The sequence below is a fragment of the Saccopteryx bilineata genome, chromosome 1 (assembly GCF_036850765.1).
Source record: "Saccopteryx bilineata isolate mSacBil1 chromosome 1, mSacBil1_pri_phased_curated, whole genome shotgun sequence".
NCBI classification, from domain to species: Eukaryota; Metazoa; Chordata; class Mammalia; order Chiroptera; family Emballonuridae; genus Saccopteryx; species Saccopteryx bilineata.
The window spans coordinates 386,625,180-386,642,816 of NC_089490.1; the positions used below are offsets into that span (position 1 = coordinate 386,625,180).

Genomic DNA, 17,637 nt, shown 5'->3' on the forward strand with positions numbered 1-17,637 from the left:
TTCATATTTTTGGATATTCATTAAACACTTACTGATTGCTCTCAATGTGCCAAGTGGTGTGTCAGACCATGAAAATGCAAAGATGGACAAGTTACTGCTCTGCCTTTAAGGAGTTCAGTCTTATAAATCATTTTAATTTTCCTTTTGGATTTACTCTTAAAAGTTAGTGTACTCATGAAGAAAAAGGATTTGGTTTTAGTGATTCATTTACTTATTTATTTACTCATTAATTCATTCATTTGGTAAAAGGAGGGGAGATAATAAGACAGACTCCCACATGCACCCAGACTGGATCCAGCCAGCAACTCTGTCTAGGGACAATGCTCAAGTACCAAGCTATTTTTAGTGCCTGAGGCTGATGCACTCAGACCAACCGAGCTATCAGCACCCAGGCTGACACTAGAACCAATCAAGCCAGTGGCTGAAGCCAGCCAGGGAAGGAGGGTAAGAGAAGCAGATGGTTGCTTTTCCTGTGTGCCCTGACTGGGAATTGAACCCGGGATGACCATATGCAGAGCCAAAGCTGCACCCACTGAGCCACCAGCCAGGGCCAGGACTTGGTTCTTTAATCAAAGCAAAACAGATAACTTGCCAAATCATGAAATAATGTCCCTCAAGTTAATATGCAAAGAAAGTTGGAACTTTTTGACTACCAGCCTTTATTTTAAAAGTCTTCCTGAAGTAGCAAGATGGTTAGTGTTCTAAAGCCAAAGCTGAAATGGATCAGAACAAGATAAGTTCCCTTGGTCCCATGTGGCTTTCATACCACCCATATGCTTAGGACTACAAAAGGTGTGTGCATTTCTTGCTTGGAGTTTGACAATAACCCCCTAATATATCTTCCTGGTATTACACTTGACTCTACTTGCTGTTCAATGGCTCCTCATTTCAGAATAAAAATCAAAAACATTGCCATGGTATTTCATTTCTGACCTCAGCTGTTAAACTCCATCACGCAGCCCAAGTCGGAGGGCTTCATTCAGGCTAGGCAGACACACGCCTGCCTTAGAATCTGCACTAGCTGTTCCCTCTAGTCACTCTTCCTTTTATATCTGCATGCCTAACTTCATCTCATTCCCCAAAGACCACCTCGAGGAATCCCATTTCATATTGCAACACCCTGTTCCATCCTAAGACCCCAGGTCCCACTGACCCTACCATACGTTCTCTGGAGCATGGAATTTGCTTATATGTTGCTTATATCCTGTCTCCCCCAGTAGAATGTAATGTGGCTAAAATGCCACAAAGTAAGGATTTTTGCACGTTGCTTACTGATAACCCCAAACATCTAAAAACGATGCTTGGTATATAGTAAGCCTTCAATAAATAAGTCAAAGGTAAGTGTGAGGCTCCGAGCATATACAGTGTGTCCGTAAAGTCATGGTGCACTTTTGACCGGTCACAGGAAAGCAACAAAAGACCATAGAAATGTGAAATCTGCACCAAATAAAAGGAAAACTCTCCCAGTTTCATACCTATTCAGTGCAGTTCGATGTGGACTCACGCACAGATTTTTTAGGGCTCCTTAGGTAGCTATCCCGTATAGCCTCTACAGACTCGTCACTGACTGATGGCCTACCAGAACGGGGTTTCTCCACCAAACTGCCGGTTTCCCTCAACTGCTTATCCCACCGAGTAATGTTATTCCTATGGGGTGGTGCTTCGTTATAAACACACTGATATTCACGTTGCTCTTTGGTCACGGATTGAATTTAGCCACAGAACACACTGAACTTTCCTCGTACTGTCCACATCTCAACTGGCATGGCCATGGGCTGCTCCGCTGTATAGTGTTACGTCATCATCTGCGCATGCACACATGCTGCCGCATCATCCTACAGAAACTGGGAGGGTTTTCCTTTTATTTGGTGCAGATTTCACATTTCTATCATCTTTTGTTGCTTTCCTGTGACTGGTCAAAAGTGCACCATGACTTTACGGACACACTGTATATCACTCTGGGCATATACTGGTGAACAGGACAGGCAAACTCCTGGAGTTTACATTTTACTATGCAGAGCCTGATGAGCTGATTGCAGAGTAGTGGGTGTTATGAGGACACTGAAGCACTGTAAAATGATCGTATATAAGAGAAAATACAAAGAATGGTTAGAAAAAGCCTCTGAGGAATTCAAACTGTGACCTAGATGATGATTTGCAGCCAACCTAATGAAAGTTTCAAGGAAAATTCTTTTGAGATCCAGGCAACAAAACCTATAGAACACCTGGCTTTCGGCATGCCAGGCTGTGCTAAAGAATGGGTTATCTCAAAGCCTGCTGGTTCCTAATCTGGACCCCAGGACTACACTCCTCATCCACTACAACTGAACCACTTTCAGAACTTCAAAGGGCACTGTGCTCTTTCTGATACTGAGGCACCTTTCCTCTGGAAAATGACTTCCCTGACAAGTCTCCCTCCCCTTCATCTGGCTGACTGATCCTTCAGGTTAGACTAGATTTGAACACTCATGTGCTCCCTCAGCTCAGTATCTCTGCCTCCTACCCCCATTTAGAAACTGTAGGAAGAACTCAAATCAGTGCTGGGTGGGTAGAAAACAGCAAGTGAGTTTTAATTTTAGCAAGTGTAATGGAAACATCTAATTTATCAAAAAACTAAGAAATTATATATTTATTCCTAGGAGCTGTACATTTATTTCCTAAAACTAACATAACCACAAATAAGAAAATCTAGTAAAATTCTGGTCATCAGAAAGAGTTGTTATTAAAAATAAGATCTGATATCACCTCACACCAGTCAGAATGGCGCTCATCAACAAAACAACACAGAATAAGTGCTGGCGAGAATAAGTGCTGGAAAAAAGGGAACCCTCCTGCACTGCTGGTGGGAATGCCGACTGGTGCAGCCACTGTGGAAAACAGTTTGGAGATTCCTCAGGAAATTAAAAATTGAACTGCCTTTTGACTCAGCTATACCACTTTTAGGAATATACCCCAAGAACACCATAGCACTGTTTGAAAATAAGAAATGCACCCCCATATTTATGGCAGCATTGTTCACAATAGCAAAGATCTGGAAACAGCCCAAGTGTCCATCAGTGGACGAGTGGATTAAAAAGCTTTGGTACAAATATACTACGGAATACTACTCAGCCATAAGAAATGACGACATCGGCCTGACCTGTGGTGGCACAGTGGATAAAGCATCGACCTGGAAATGCTGAGGTCGCCGGTTCGAAACCCTGGGCTTGCCTGGTCAAGGCACATATGGGAGTTGATGCTTCTAGCTCCTCCCCCGTCTCTCTCTGTTTCTCTCTCTCCCTCTCTCTCTCCTCTCTAAAAATGAATAAATAAAATTAAAAAAAAAAAAAAAGAAATGACATCGGATCATTAACAACAACATGGATGGACCTTGATAACATTATACTGAGCGAAATAATTAAATCAGAAAAAACCAAGAACTATATGATTCCATACATAGGTGGGACATAAAAATGAGACTCAGAGACATGGACAAGAGTGTGGGGGTTACGGGGTGGGGGGGGAGGAGAGGGAGGGGGTTGGGGGAAGGGACCAGAGGGGGGGGATTGGGGGAGGGGAGGGGCACAAAGAAAACCAGTTAGAAGATGACGGAAGACAATTGGACTTTGGGTGATGGGAATGCAGCATAATCAAATGTCAAAATAACCTAGAGATGTTTTCTCTGAACATATGTACCCTGATTTATCAATATCACCTCATTAAAATTAAAAATAATAATAATAAGCCTGACCAGGCGGTAGCACAGTGGGTAAAGTGTTGGACTGGGATACGGAAGTCCCAGGTTCGAGACCCCGAGGTCGCCAGCTTGAGCGCCTGCTCATCTGGTTTGAGCAAAAAGCTCACCAGCTTGAGCTCAAGGTCGCTGGCTCAAGCAAGGGGTTACTCGGTCTGCTGAAGGCCCGCGGTCAAGGCACATATGAGAAAGCAACCAATGAACAACTAAGGTGTTGCAACACACAATGAAAAACTAATGATTGATGCTTCTCATCTCTCCGTTCCTGCCTGTCTGTCCCTGTCTATCCCTCTCTCTGACTCTATCTCTGTAAAAGAAAAATAATAATAATAATAATAATAATAATAATAATATCTGATACAAAGCCTAGGTAGAATACTACATACACTTCTAGTTAGCATTCCTCAAGAAATAAGTAGAAAAGGAAGAGAGGAGCAAATAAAAGATGAGAGAATGGTATTCCTATGAGTAAAAATTAAAATTTAGCATGCTACAACTGGTGGATAAGATCAAATACCACAAACTCAAGAAAGGTTTCAGCCTGACCTGTGGTGGCACAGTGAATGGGGTGTCGACTGGGAACACTGAGGCGGCCGGTTCAGGACCCCAGGCTTGCCAGGTCAAGGCACATACGGGAAGTAACTATGAGTTGATGCTACTGGCTCCTCCCCCTGCCCTTTCTCTCTCCGCTAGAAAGGTTTTAATAGAATGAACTTAGACTTAATCAAAAAATCAGGAATACTGAAATGGCTGTATAGAAGGGAATAAAAAGCTGGTCAAGAGGAGATGGGTATGGCCTTTGGCTAATTACAGAATGAATAGTCATAATACAATGACTCCATAGAAACTGTCCTCTCTAAATGTATTAACAGCTGCAAGGATTTGGATAAATTAATGGCTGCTAAGTCTGTATCAGGAAAATTCTTTTGTGGCTTGACAATCATGTTATCCTCAGAGCAGCCCTGGTGTCACTGTGAGTTAGAATCCTGCATTGACGGAACCCTGGGTCTCATCCACAGTAGTCCTCATGTTTCAGACCACCTGATATATTTGGCAAACTATTTCTAAATGAAATTACTATGTGTTATGTATCCTCCACCTCCCCCTTGAGAACCCTCTTCACTTTGCATATAGCTGTTAGGGAGATACACCTGTACAGCCCTTCCTGCCATTACCAGCTTCTGTCCCTACAGCCCCTCTCAAACCTCCATAAATTCAAAATTGCTCTGAAGGAATTAACTATATGTAATAGGCTGCCAGTGATTCCTTCCATTCCTGCTCAAACATGCTGCTTCACTTACTGAGTCTGTTTCCGTTTCTCCTTGAATCTGGGCTAGTCTTGTAAGCTTCTTTGACCAACAAAATGCAGAAGTGACACTCTGCAAGTTCTGATGGCCCTCAAGGAGCTTGGCAGCTTCTACTGTCACTTTCGCAGAGCCCTGAGCCACCATGTGAGAAGCCTCTGTAATCACCTTAAGAGGGAAGCCCAGCCCCCCCCCCTACCCATTTCAGTCACTGAGCTAAACCACTAGCCATGTGAGTGGAGCCATTTTGAGGCATTCCAGCCCCAGCAGAGATCTTAGCTGAATGCAGCCTCATGAATGACCCCAGCCAAGAACAGGAAGAAAAGAAACACCCAGTTGAATCTAACCAGAAAAAATAGAAAAGAATAAATCATGTTTTAAAACTTAAGCCACTAAGATTTAAGTTGACTAGAAAGCAAAAGATAATCAATTAACAGAACTAAAACCTGTGTTAACTTTCTCGGGGATATTTATATCGAAAGTATTTTCACTAAGGAATAAACAGTGTAGAGATTTTTTGTAATTTTCAGATAAAATGGTCCAATGGAGAAAATTAATCATCCATAAAAATAATTTTATCATTGTCCACTTCCTAGTTTCGACCACCTCCAGCTTCTCCCCTCTGGCAGGGGTGCCCAGGAGAGGGGAGACCTGCCTGGCCGCAGCTGGAGGTGGACTCAGGCCCTGCCCCCGAGGTTGGACAGGTGGGTAGGCCCAGGCTGGTCTCCTTCCTGGGTTCAGAAGGGCAGGATCTGGGGTGGGAGGTAAGGACATTCTGTGACATTTGGAAATAAAGCTCAGCACTATCTGCAGCTCCAGGAAAAAAAATTCTATACAAAAAACGTCTAGTAATTAATGTAACAAAGGAGACTGACACCCAGAAAATTGATCTGGTGTTGTTGCAAGATCCCAAAGAAACCACAAGGAGGAACAGATGGAGCACACATAGCCTTTATTACTTACAGGGGCAGCACCAATGGTGGCTGGTCAGTGAAAGCTCTACACTCCATTGAGGGTGGGGGCCACAGTTTTTATAGCTACGTCCTCGGCAACTGCTCAAGCAAAACTCTGACTATGGGCAAACAAGCAGGTGGCAGGCAAGTAGTGGGTACTGAAGGACACACCAACCTATGCTGTTTCTCTTTGATAATATTGGGTGACTCGGTTCCTCTGTCCTCAGTAGAACCTCAGCTGCAGTTTTATTACCTTCGCTTTCATAGCTGGTAGCCAGAATCTGTGACCAAAGTGCCAGGGACTGGGGAGGGGGAAGGGCCATGTCCAGCATCGACCTTACAATTTATAATGAGAGTAAATAAAGGATTTGTCAAAATACTTTGTTTTGTTTTTGATAACAGTTGTGGTTTTATTGTCCAGTGAATCAATAAATGAACTTTAAGCCCAAGCCTGCATATGCCCTATTTTGATTCGCCCAGCCCTGGACCACCTGTCCCTGTTCACCTCTCCTGTTCTGGAGAGAAGGGGCATGCATCGGAGGTGGCCTAGCCACAGAGGCTCACCTATGGTAGCTGTGCCCATTAGAAGGAGCACAAAGTGGGCACAGGAAGTTGTGGGTCACAGCTCACTTTATAGCATGTTGAGAGTATAACCACCCTTCTGTGCCCCAACAGACCTGTCTGCTCCTGAGAAGCTGCTACTAGTTTGCCTTGTTCTGTTGAGGCATCTGAGGTAAGAAGGGCTAGAAAAGCACCTTGTCCGGCCTTCACCATGGCAGCATACTAATTTATAACAAGTAATTTATAAATAACGTCCAGCTAGTAGCTGAAAACGACCATAGGAAGGGGTGAAGGCTAGGCCTCATGGGTGTGAAGTTCCCCATTGAGCACTAAGGAGCCATTCTGGCAACTAGAGTAGACAGTGCACTCCTGCCCCCTGGTGGTTGTCAGAGAGCAGTGTCCCAGCCTCCAGGGCGGGTAGGCATAGCACCTTGAAGAGGGAGAGAAGCAAAGGATATAGTCAACTGGCACGAAGCCACGGGAATTACAAAATCACAGGGCTGGAGAGGATCTAGGTCATCTAAGCAACTCCTGTTATCGTACAGATGAGAAAACTGAATCTGAGAGAAGGTAAAAGCCTTGCTGGGTCACAAAGCCAACTGGTGACAGCCCAGTCATTATTCCATTCCTCTACCAAATGAGGCCCACCTATTCTGTAAGCAGGAAGAGGAAGTGAAACAATTGGGGGGGAAGACGTCAAGTAGAAAAACCACACTTCCCATAAGGCTGGCTTCTCCCAGCCAATGTAGACAGGAGAAAGGTCAGGGTGCTGGATGAATCTGCACACATATACACCATACCTAGAAGCCCTTTCCCCTAAAGTCCAGGCTGGTGCCGTAAGTGTGTGAGTGTGAGTGTGAGTGTGAGTGGCAGAAGCCCAGAGGCGTGGGCCTGTGATCAGAACCACAGCCTAGCCTGGGCACTTCTGCATGGCAGCTCTGCTTCCCGCTCAGGGCAGGTGGAAGGGGCACTGACCCTCAATTAACCTAGGTTACAGTGAGGCAGGTATGAAAGCTGGGGTGGAGGAAGAGGTTGGGGGCACTAACCTAGATTATCTGTACTTCCCAGAGTTGGGAGAGAACACAAGTTGCCTCAACCCATCTTCCAAAGCCCCAGAAGCTGGGCTGGGACTGGAAGGTGAAGAAGGGATGGCAGCTCTTCAGCCATCCAAGGAGCCGCGGCCCTTGTTCTTGCGGCTGAGGGGGAAGGCCGACTTGCTCTGGGGCTGGGTCATCTTGCTGGCCAGGTAGATGAAGGGCTCCAGGAGGGAGCGGCGGTCAGCCACGGATACCTCCCACAGCTTCACCTTCTCCGACTTGGCCCAATGCTGAGCCACATCTGCATCCACACGCCGCTGCTCTGCAGGTCACGCTTGTTGCCAAGGACCACAATGGTCACCTCCTTCTTGTCCTTGGGCTTGTCAATTTCCTTCTTCAGGAGCTGAAAGGACTTTCGCCTGTCTGTACTGTAGACCAGGACGTAGCCATCAGTGCAGGAGAAGCAGTGCCGGGGCAGCTCGGCCCCATCTCGAAGCCCCCGGGTGTCATAGAAACGCACTGCTTCCGCACCCCCCCGGTCGGTCTCAGCACACTGGCCGGCCCCGAGGGGTAGTGCAGCCGCAGGGATATTCCGGGTGGATCCGGGCTCTATCCACCCCCGCCCCCCCCCCAAAATACTTTGTTTTGAAAGACCAAGTTATCTCTGGCTGGGTAGTTCAGTTGGCATCATCCCAATACACCGAAGCCACAGTTTTGATCCTCTGCTGGGGCACAGACAGTAATCAACCAATGAAGGCATACACAGGTAGAGCAACATATTGATGTTTCTCTATCTCTCTCTAAAATAATTCTTTTTAAAGACCAAGTTAAATGCAGTTATGGGTTTTTTGATCATTTGTTCAACTGGGAACTAAATTACAATTTAAAGATCAGAAATTTTGTCAACTACTATCTTACATTTCTATAGGTTTTATCTAAGCATCTAAAAGAAAAAGTATAATTAATAATAAAAAGAAATATCAAGTCTTAAAGTAAAATAAGGGTAACAGGTGTCCTATCTGGGTGTAGAAAATAAGTACAATTTTATTTAGGTTAAGATTTACAATTGTTTTATTCATATAAAATGGGAATGCTACCTTTGGGAAAGGGGGAGGGGCCTAAAAAGCTAAGCAAGCTAACCACTTATATGGAAGCTTTATGGAAGATAAAAATATATTTGTATATGGAATGCTTCCTGTGTCAGATGCTAACTAACTGAACAAAGAATTACTCAATAGTTTAACTATTGAAAATGTGCAAATAATATCACATAGTAACATGGTATTAATTGCCATGTTAATGTTACAGGAATCAGAAAGGGCAAATAGAAGTTGACAGACTTTTACAAATCTGGAATTTGAGCTATACCTTAAATAGCAGATTTGAAAAGGAAGAGCAAGGAAAGGACTTCTGGCAGAGAACAGGATCAATAAAATCACTTCTAAGTGTTACTGTGTGATGCTTAAAACAGTTCAGTAAAAGACTAGAGGAGAATTTGGCAGTCAGGACTTACGCAGGCAGAATTCTAGTATAACCTCCAACAATTTATGTCTTCATAAAATCTTCTCCCCTGAATGTGAAGAGAACATGTGAATATGTATAATTCCTGTGATTTATCCTGTTATATGGCAAAAGGAATTTTTGCAGGTATCATTAAGGTTACTCATAGTTGACTTGGGGATAATCAAAAGCGAGATTATCCAGATGAACCTTATCTAATCACATTAGCCCTTTAAATCTGGGCGTAGAGATCAGAGATTGAAGGAAGTCCAGAGATTCAAGTAATGGAGGTTTTCCTGCTTGGCTTGAAGGAACAGATGCCATACTGAGAGGGCCATGTGGCAAGGAATGGTGGGTGGCCTTGAAGTTTAGAGTGGCCACAGTCAGCAGCCAGCAAGAATATTAGGACCTCAGTCCCACAAAGGCAAAGAACTAGAAAGAGGCCTCTAAGACGAAGATGAGATTGCAGCCTGGTATCAGTCATGTGAGATACCAGGCAGAGAACCCAGCCATGCCATGCCAGGCACTCGACCCATGGCAACTGAGTTAAGAGTGTGTTAAGCTGCTATATCTGTGGTTAGTTGGTATACAGCAATAGAAAACTAATACAGGATCTCAAAGGACAAGGGTTTTATCATTTAGAGAAAACAGAGGTGAGTGGTATGTTAAAGCTTCAGAAGCTACTATGATTCTACCCTTTACAGGTGAACTTATGTCAAAGAAACTGCCAATGGACAAAGGATGTGATGTTGGGGCTTCTTTCAAATTTTTCACCATCCTTCATCCAGGCTCAGGTTCTAGAGTCAGGTAGATCCGATTCCAAATCTGAGCTAGCTGGTTATTACCTATCTGATTTATATGCGTGTACTGTGCCCAGTATACATTAAATACTTAACAAACGTTAGATGATGATAACTACTAGTACTTAGCAGGATTATACACAGGTAAGAAGGTTGACTTCCATGCCTCAAAATAAGATGCTAAGAACAAAGGGACTCCCATCACCTGCCACTTCTTCATTTCAAAACTTTGACACATTTTCACTATCTATGTTTAAACTTCTGGATATGATATATAAAAAACCCGTACAACCTGCCACCGATTTCACCTTTTCACACTTGTTTATTCTGCCTGAATCAGCACCTTTGCTCCAAACCTTTCAACCTGGTTGGCAGCTCTCTTCTACGCATGTGCCCATTATCCTACATTTCAATTGTTCCCTTACCAAATTCCCACTAGATCGCAGACTGCTGAGTGGTCACTACTTCCATATCCAATGTCTAGCAGAGAACTAAACAAAAGCAGGTAAACCATACGTTTTTTAATGAAGTGAATGTTCATTATTTCGGTCCTCAAGAAAATGTGCTCTCAGGAAGAACAGAAACAAACACAAAAAAAGTGTTGTACACATTGCTTCCATGGCATGAAGGGGTGTTTACACACTTGGCAATTCTTTTTTTCCTGCAATACAACAGTGTACAGAAGTGGTCAGGCAAAACCCTCATTCTCCTTTTCTCAAAGAGAAAACCAAAGCATAATGAAGCTAAATACAAAATGACACACCAAGTTGGAAGGCAGCCCTGCCTTGGCAGGATCAATGGGGTTGGTTAGAGCATCCTCTCCGGGTCAAGGCACGCACAGGAACAGATCGATTTTCCTGTCTCTCTCTCTCTCTCTCTCTCACCCTGGCCTTCCTCTCTTACTAAAATCAATAAATAAACATTAAAAAAACCAAACAAACCTAGAAGGCAACCCTAAAACAGACATATCTAAATATGTAGAAGCTAGAGACCAGGCTAGCCTCTTGGGCCGCCTGTTGGTTCTCAAGAGGGAACTGCTTCTCAAACTTGAATGTACATGCACGTCACCTGGGATTTGAGTGAAGAGGTAGAAGCTAGCACTGATGGGAAGAACCACGAACAAGCTTTCCTAATAAGCTCCCACGTGAAGCCAATACTGCTGGCCTCCAGCCCTAGATAGACCTCCAGCCTAGATCCATGCTGCCCAATAACACACCCACAAGCCACGGGGAACTTTAAGTCCCTGAAATCTGGATAGTTCGAATTTAGATGAGCTGTTAACGCAAAACACGTACCGATTTCAAAGACTTTGTACCAAAAAAAAATTCTAATGTGTACGGCTTTCATATTGAACTTACAATACTTTGCACATAATGCATTAAATAAAATGTTACTTCATTCTTTCTTTTAGATTACACAGGTGGCTCGCAGCGCACGTGATATTTCTGGGCAGCGCTGCCCTAACACCGTCCCTACGCAGAGGCTTCCACGACTGTGCAGCTTTAAGAATAAAAGATAATACAGAGCTCCCCTTCGGAGCTTCGAAAGCATACCTTTTGTTTCTCAACTATTATACACAACTAGAAAAATTTTTAAAAATATTCAAAATTCCAAGGTGTTATTTTAAAATGTCTGTGTGTGTCCACACCCTCTTGAGTGCTCCATCTAAAGCACTCCAGTATTTGTATCTCCCTCTGGTTCCCACGCTCCCAGATAGGCTCGCACGCGGAAACACAGTAACAAAAAAGCGGTCTCCGACCTGACACTAGTCTGGGCCAGCCGCCGAAAGCCGCGCATCCCGGTAGCCCAAACCGAGGTTCAGAGAGCCGGTCGTAGGCCGGCAGCGCCCCCTCGACTCCTCCTCCTCTGCCAATGCCGACCTCCCCAAGATGGCGGGCGGCGGGGCCCCGCTTCCGCTTCCGCTGTGAGCGGCCGGGCCGGGGGGGCAAGATGGCGGCGGCAGTAGGGGTCCGTGGCCGGGGCGAGCTGCCGCCGTGCTCCGGCCCAGGCTGGCTCTTCAGCCTTTCTGCCTTGATGAGTATGGCGGCTCGAGGGGTCTTCGCCACCACGCACTGGGTCGTCACGGAGGACGGGAAGATCCAACAGCAGGTAGCCGCCAGGATGCCCCTCTCCGCCGCGCCGGCCCTCGCCCTAGGGTGATGCCCCGGTCCGACCCCTGGCTATTTGGCTTTTCGCGGCCCCGCCCCCAGCCTACCTTCCCACGGTCCCCGCGCCCAAGCCCGATGACCCCAGCGCCGCCCCTTCCCCATCTGTGCTCCGGCCGTCGCCCCCGGCGCTTGCAAGTTCCCAGGCGTCCGCCCCGGGAGCCGCGCGCCGCGTGGGGAGAGTCGCCCGGCTTTGCGGGGTTCGGGCCCGGGGGACAGTTTCTCGTGCTCGGGCTTGAGAAACCACAGACTCGGGTTCTGTCCCTGCCTCTGGTTGCCCTCGGGCCCACGCGTCACCGGCGCTCCCCGAGGAAGTAGAAAGCAGGTGACAGCGTCGGCGCCCATCGGCAGTGTGGGTCATTGACTGCTGCTTTCCCCAGTCTCCTCGCTCACGTGCCGGCGTTCGTGTTTGGCTGTGGTGGTGTCAGCCTGCACCGTTACCCAGGTCGGCAGGGGCGCATGAATGACCGCGCACGCTCGCGGTCCGAAGGAGTGCGTGAAGGTGCCGCTGTGGCGTCGCCTGCATCTTCCCGGCTGTCACTGCCCTCCTTTCCCAGGGTACCCCGCACTGCTTCACCTGGTTGCTGTGACCCCGCCAGAGGGCTGTGCGATTTCTGGGGATTCTTGTGCCTGAACTAATTCCTGCTTTTCTTACATAACTTTATGATTGCCTGCGTATTGTGGCTGCTGATGCCCAAAGAGTACATTGGTGTGTGTCTGCTACAGAAACTTGGTCATCTTCATCCATTTCCACACTTGCAAGCAATCCTTAAATACTCAGCAAACATTTGCAAAGTGAAGTGCGTACCCCATGCAGTTTTAGCCCACTGGTCTTCAAATGTATTTATGGTGTGAAATTACTCACCTTAGGGTTGTGTGTAATGAATGGTGATAGGCACACAATGCAAGGTGTACTTTTGTGTAAAGGGAGGTTCGTGTTTAGATTCGCCAAGGGATGCACATTTTATGTCAAGTATAATGAATGAGTGAAACTATTTAAAAATCAGTGTTGGTATTGGTGAGTGGTTTTTCACACATCTGAGAAGTTGGCTGACATTTTCTCTCTACCTAATTTATGTTAGAAAAAAAAATCCTTTTCGTGGCCAGACCAGCTGAGATTTAATAATTATGTGTTTCAGAAAACACTGCAAGTTCCTCTCTAAGAGAAGATTGGAAGTCTTAAGTGAGTTTGGTTACTTCCTTCCTTTTATGTCCTCGGGTTTCCCTGAGATCCTCATGAAGGGAGACCGGGAATTAATTCACTCTTGCTGCAATTTGGGGAGCCCTTCTCTTATTGGCTCTTCTGTTGTTTTTGGCCGCAGCTATTTATCCTCCATGACAGGAATTTCTCCTTCCCATTTTGGAGTCCTGACACTCAGCTAAGAAAGTAGCTCATCTGAGAAGTAAAGTGAAAGCTGGTAGTAATGTATTGCTTATATGCAAACATGGCATTGGGGAAGTAGAATCTGATTTTGTTTTTGTTTTGCACACTGGATATGTATGTTTTAGTGGGGAAAGGTAGGATTGTCTCAGAAAGGGAGAAATCTAAAGAATTTTCTGGATCTCTACCAAGTCACCCCTGCAGTAAGTTATTAGGCTTAAAGTTTGGAAAGCAAGATTTCTATACTATATGACTTTTTAAATTATACTTTTCAGTGAATTTTCCAATATGTTGCTATATAACACTTAAGTCCAGCCAATCAAAAATTTATACCAGAAGAAATAAACTTGGTGACTATATTGTGACAATAAGAGACTAGGGAAGGATTTAATGAGAAGAGAATGCAGGACATGTAGAGTTATAAGGGCCTGGACTGCTAGTCAGTTGGTTAGAGCATCATCCTGATAACACCGAGGTTGTGGGTTTGAGTCCCAGTCAGGGCACCTATAAAAATCAACCAATGATTGCATTGGAACAACAAATCAATGTATTTCTCTCTCTCCCCCTCTTTCTCTCTAAAGTCAATTTAAAAAATTTAAATAGAGTTGGATACCATGGTCAGCGTCCCAGTTCCACTCTGATAGCTGTGTGTGAATTACCCATGCTGCCCTTCCAACAATAATTTGAATGTAGGCAGAATCCAAACCTCAATTACATTTGTGATTAATTATCGCATTTGAGTATACTTGTTAAAGAATCAAAAGATCCCTCTAGTGCATAAATTTGAGTATACTGCAGATCTATCCGTGCACCAGAAACGTAATCAATTAAAAGTCCAGTGTGTATACTGTACCCTGCATGACATACCAAATGTCTTGTTTTGGTTATACTATCTGAGTATGATTTCACTTTAAAGTCGCCTAATATCAGGGAAAAGACTAAGGGCAAATTGAAATAGCAGATCTTAGGGAACTGGAATCATAAATACCTTTTGAAACTCTTCCCCTGATATTTAAACCTGTTTTAAGTAGATATAACAGATTAGTGATATAATAGGTTGTTTCAGTAGTGAACGTGGAGAAGTACTTATGAATTAAAATTCTGAATTGCCCAAAATACAGGTTTAAATAGAGACATTTCCCATCACTATAAAGTGTAAACTACAGTAAGTAGTCTTCCCTACGAGAAGAGAACATTCATTTCGTCTTTCTATTTCTAGCCTTAGCAGATGATAAAGATAGGCACCCACAGTTACAGACTGCAGACTTGTGAACATGCATATATGTGTATTGGAAGCCCTAGAGCTGTAGAAAGGTTGAAATGGGGATTCAGTCAGAGCCAGGAAGCAGACATTCCTCCAGGCAGCCTCCTCGCAATTACAGCTGTGGCTGCTTCTGGCAATAGCAGGTGTCTAGAGCTTGGCAGGGCAGCTCAGGAAGTTGTTCCTTTCCATAGTCTCTGCTCCAGCTAAGAGGCATATCTTCTCTGCTTTTAGGCTCCATGTTTCCTGAGCTACCACTGAACTCCCGGGGGCATTGTCCAGGAAATCCTGGAGCTGGGATGTGAAGAGAATGCTCCAGTCACTGAGTTCATTTCCCACTGGAGTCAGGGAATATCTAAAAAAAAAAAAAGGCCCCACCTCTCCTTAGCCTTTCCGGCTCTGTCCTTTTCTCCCAGCTTTGGGCTTTGGAATACTTCTGTGTCTGATAATTAGACCCTCTGATACAGTATTTAAGCAAGGGTTCTTAACTTGGAGTTCTGGGACCTGAGCAGTGGGCTATTATAACCTAGTCACTAGAAGGACCTACAGTGTCTGTAATCACACCAATGGAGCTTTTGGTTGACTTCATTGTGAAGAATAGGCTTCAAGATAAATATTTTTTGTTTTATTTTGATGTCCTTTTTGCTTAATTAATAGGATGGCAACATCTATTTTCTATTTTTATCAAAAGTGCCTAGCAATTCACTTGCATTAGAGGTTAAATAAACTTGTAAATTGGCCTAAGAGCCTAGCTACTATGTATCACGTCGTTTCTGTAGAAAAAATTAATGTCCCCTGTCCTAAATTACCATCTAACAGATGGACTCTTGAAATGTTACCAGTGTGTTGCAGGCTTACTGAATCAAGAAGTTGTACTGCTAGGACTGGATCCAGTGCCTCTGGGAATTCTTTATCAGGGCTCTAAAATTTTAAGTAAATAGAGTATCATCGTTTTCAACTCTCTTATAACATTGTAACATTTATTTTCTTGGCTGTTGTTTCCCTCTCCTCCAATTTTAAAATAATAGAATTTTAGATTTGAAACAATTCTTTAAGAATAGATGATACAGCCTGACTAGTGTTGGCATAGTGGATAGAGTGTCAACCCAGGACTCTGGGGTCCCTGATTCGAAACCCCATGGTTACTGGCTTGCGCTCAGGGTCATTGGCTTGATCAAGAGCTTGACGGGTTAGCACAGGGTCATCGACACAATCCCAAGATCTCTGGCTTGAGCGCAAAGTTACTGGCTTCCCAGTCAAGGCACATACGAGAAGCAATCAATGCACAACTAAAGTGAAGCAACTACAAGTTGATGCTTCTCTCTGTCTCTCTCCTCTCCTCTTCTTCTCTTTCTCTTTCTCTCTCCCTCTCCCTCCCTTCTTCACTCTCTCTTTAATATGTTATATATATAATATATATAGTACAACTCATAGACAAGAAAATCACCCTTAGTCACAGAACTAATGAATGGCATTTAGTCATAACACTCAGTAAAAATGTATTTATCTACAGTAGCATGCAAATGAGCACTCTGTAATCAGTAAGTTTAAAGTGTTCCTTCTACCCCTCTGGTAATGCCTACAAATGAAGGAATAGAAAGAAAAATAAAAGCAACAATGGGAATAATGAAATAAATCTCTTGTTTTCCAGTTTACTGCACCTCTGCTACATGTTTTGTAGTGACTACAAATTGGGGTTGGGTGGGTGGGGGAAGGTCCCAAATAAGTGTGAATTAATTTGGGGGTTACTTAATCATTTGCCTTCTAGCAAGCAAATGTTTTAAGAGTACAGATCCTTTTAGCTGCTCAGAACAATGTAGTTCCTGACAAAAATGATCCCGAAGCCTAGCAACCTTGGCAAGGAAACTGATAAGCACCTATTTTGGTATCTATGGCCTAAAGAAGAGTGATCAGAATTAGTTGGACAAACAGACTGAATCTTTTACCTTTGGTTTTTAATAGCTTGTAATCGAAGGAGTGGCTTAATGTTGGTCAGAGGTTAAGTAATTTGGTTAATCTGGCTGGGAGAGATCACCCGGATAGTAGTACCCTGAAGCCGACAGCTTCATTGCAGAGGTTTCCAAAACTGAACCCATCTCTCTGTCACGGAGTGGTACCTCCTTGTTTGTGCAGCTCAGGGATTGCCTTGGACCTCACAGGGCCTGGTGGCTGTTCACTAATTTGCCAGGCACCTGCTAAACCTCTGCAGTTTGTCCTAGACTTTGGCATCAAAGTGATTCTCAATTCACTTTTAGATATTTCCCACTATTATTTTTCTTCTTATAAATTACCCAAGTGTTAACTTTATTTTTACTATAGAGTAGTAATAGGATTTTGGAAATATAGAGATAAATTATAAATTTAATTATTTTTCCAAATTACTTATTGAACAAGTATCTATTAACTGTTTACTTTTCACCATCTCTTCCACTGGCTATTGTGACACAAACTTCTGACTTTTCTTTAGTGGTGAGCAAAGCACAGCTTCTTCTTCTTAACTTTTTTTTTTTTTTTAGCTCTTCTTACTCCACTTATCTTCTAGATCAGTGCTTCTCAAAGTTTACTTTGCACAAAAATTATCTGGGTTCTTGCCTAAAATGCAGATTCCTGGGCTACTCAGAGTGTCTAATTCAGGAGGTCAGTGGTGGAGCCAAGGATTCTACATTTTTTTTATTATTTTTTAAGGTTTTATTTGTTGATTTTATTTTTTGATTTTTTTAAAATTCATTTTAGAGAGGAGAGGGAGAGACAGAGAGGGAGAGAGAGAGAGGAGAGACAGAGAGAGAGAAGGGAGGGAGGAGCTGGAAGCATCAACTCCCATATGTGCCTTGACCAGGCAAGCCCAGGGTTTCGAACCGGCAACCTCAGCATTTCCAGGTCGACACTTTATCCACTGCGCCACCACAGGTCAGGCTATTTGTTGATTTTAGAAAGAGAGAAAG

The 17,637-nt window shown here is 44.1% G+C and overlaps 1 protein-coding gene and 1 pseudogene across 4 annotated transcripts in view; one reads left to right on the forward strand and one right to left on the reverse strand.

The window, feature by feature from the left end:
• Positions 1-6,028: 6,028 nt before the first annotated feature.
• LOC136319677 (NF-kappa-B inhibitor-interacting Ras-like protein 2 pseudogene) lies at positions 6,029-8,444 on the reverse strand (annotated as a pseudogene).
• Positions 8,445-11,779: 3,335 nt separating this feature from the next.
• Positions 11,780-17,637, forward strand: part of TTC17 (tetratricopeptide repeat domain 17) — a 115,884-nt gene continuing 110,026 nt past the window's right edge. Inside the window, exon 1 of one of the 4 annotated variants that reach the window (XM_066251318.1) lies at positions 11,780-11,997. In XM_066251318.1, the coding sequence (XP_066107415.1) occupies positions 11,839-11,997 (159 nt within the window). In that variant the 5' untranslated portion in view covers positions 11,780-11,838. The remainder of the gene's footprint in view (positions 11,998-17,637) is intronic. The other 3 variants (XM_066251314.1, XM_066251316.1, XM_066251313.1) reach the window with 3 other exon arrangements.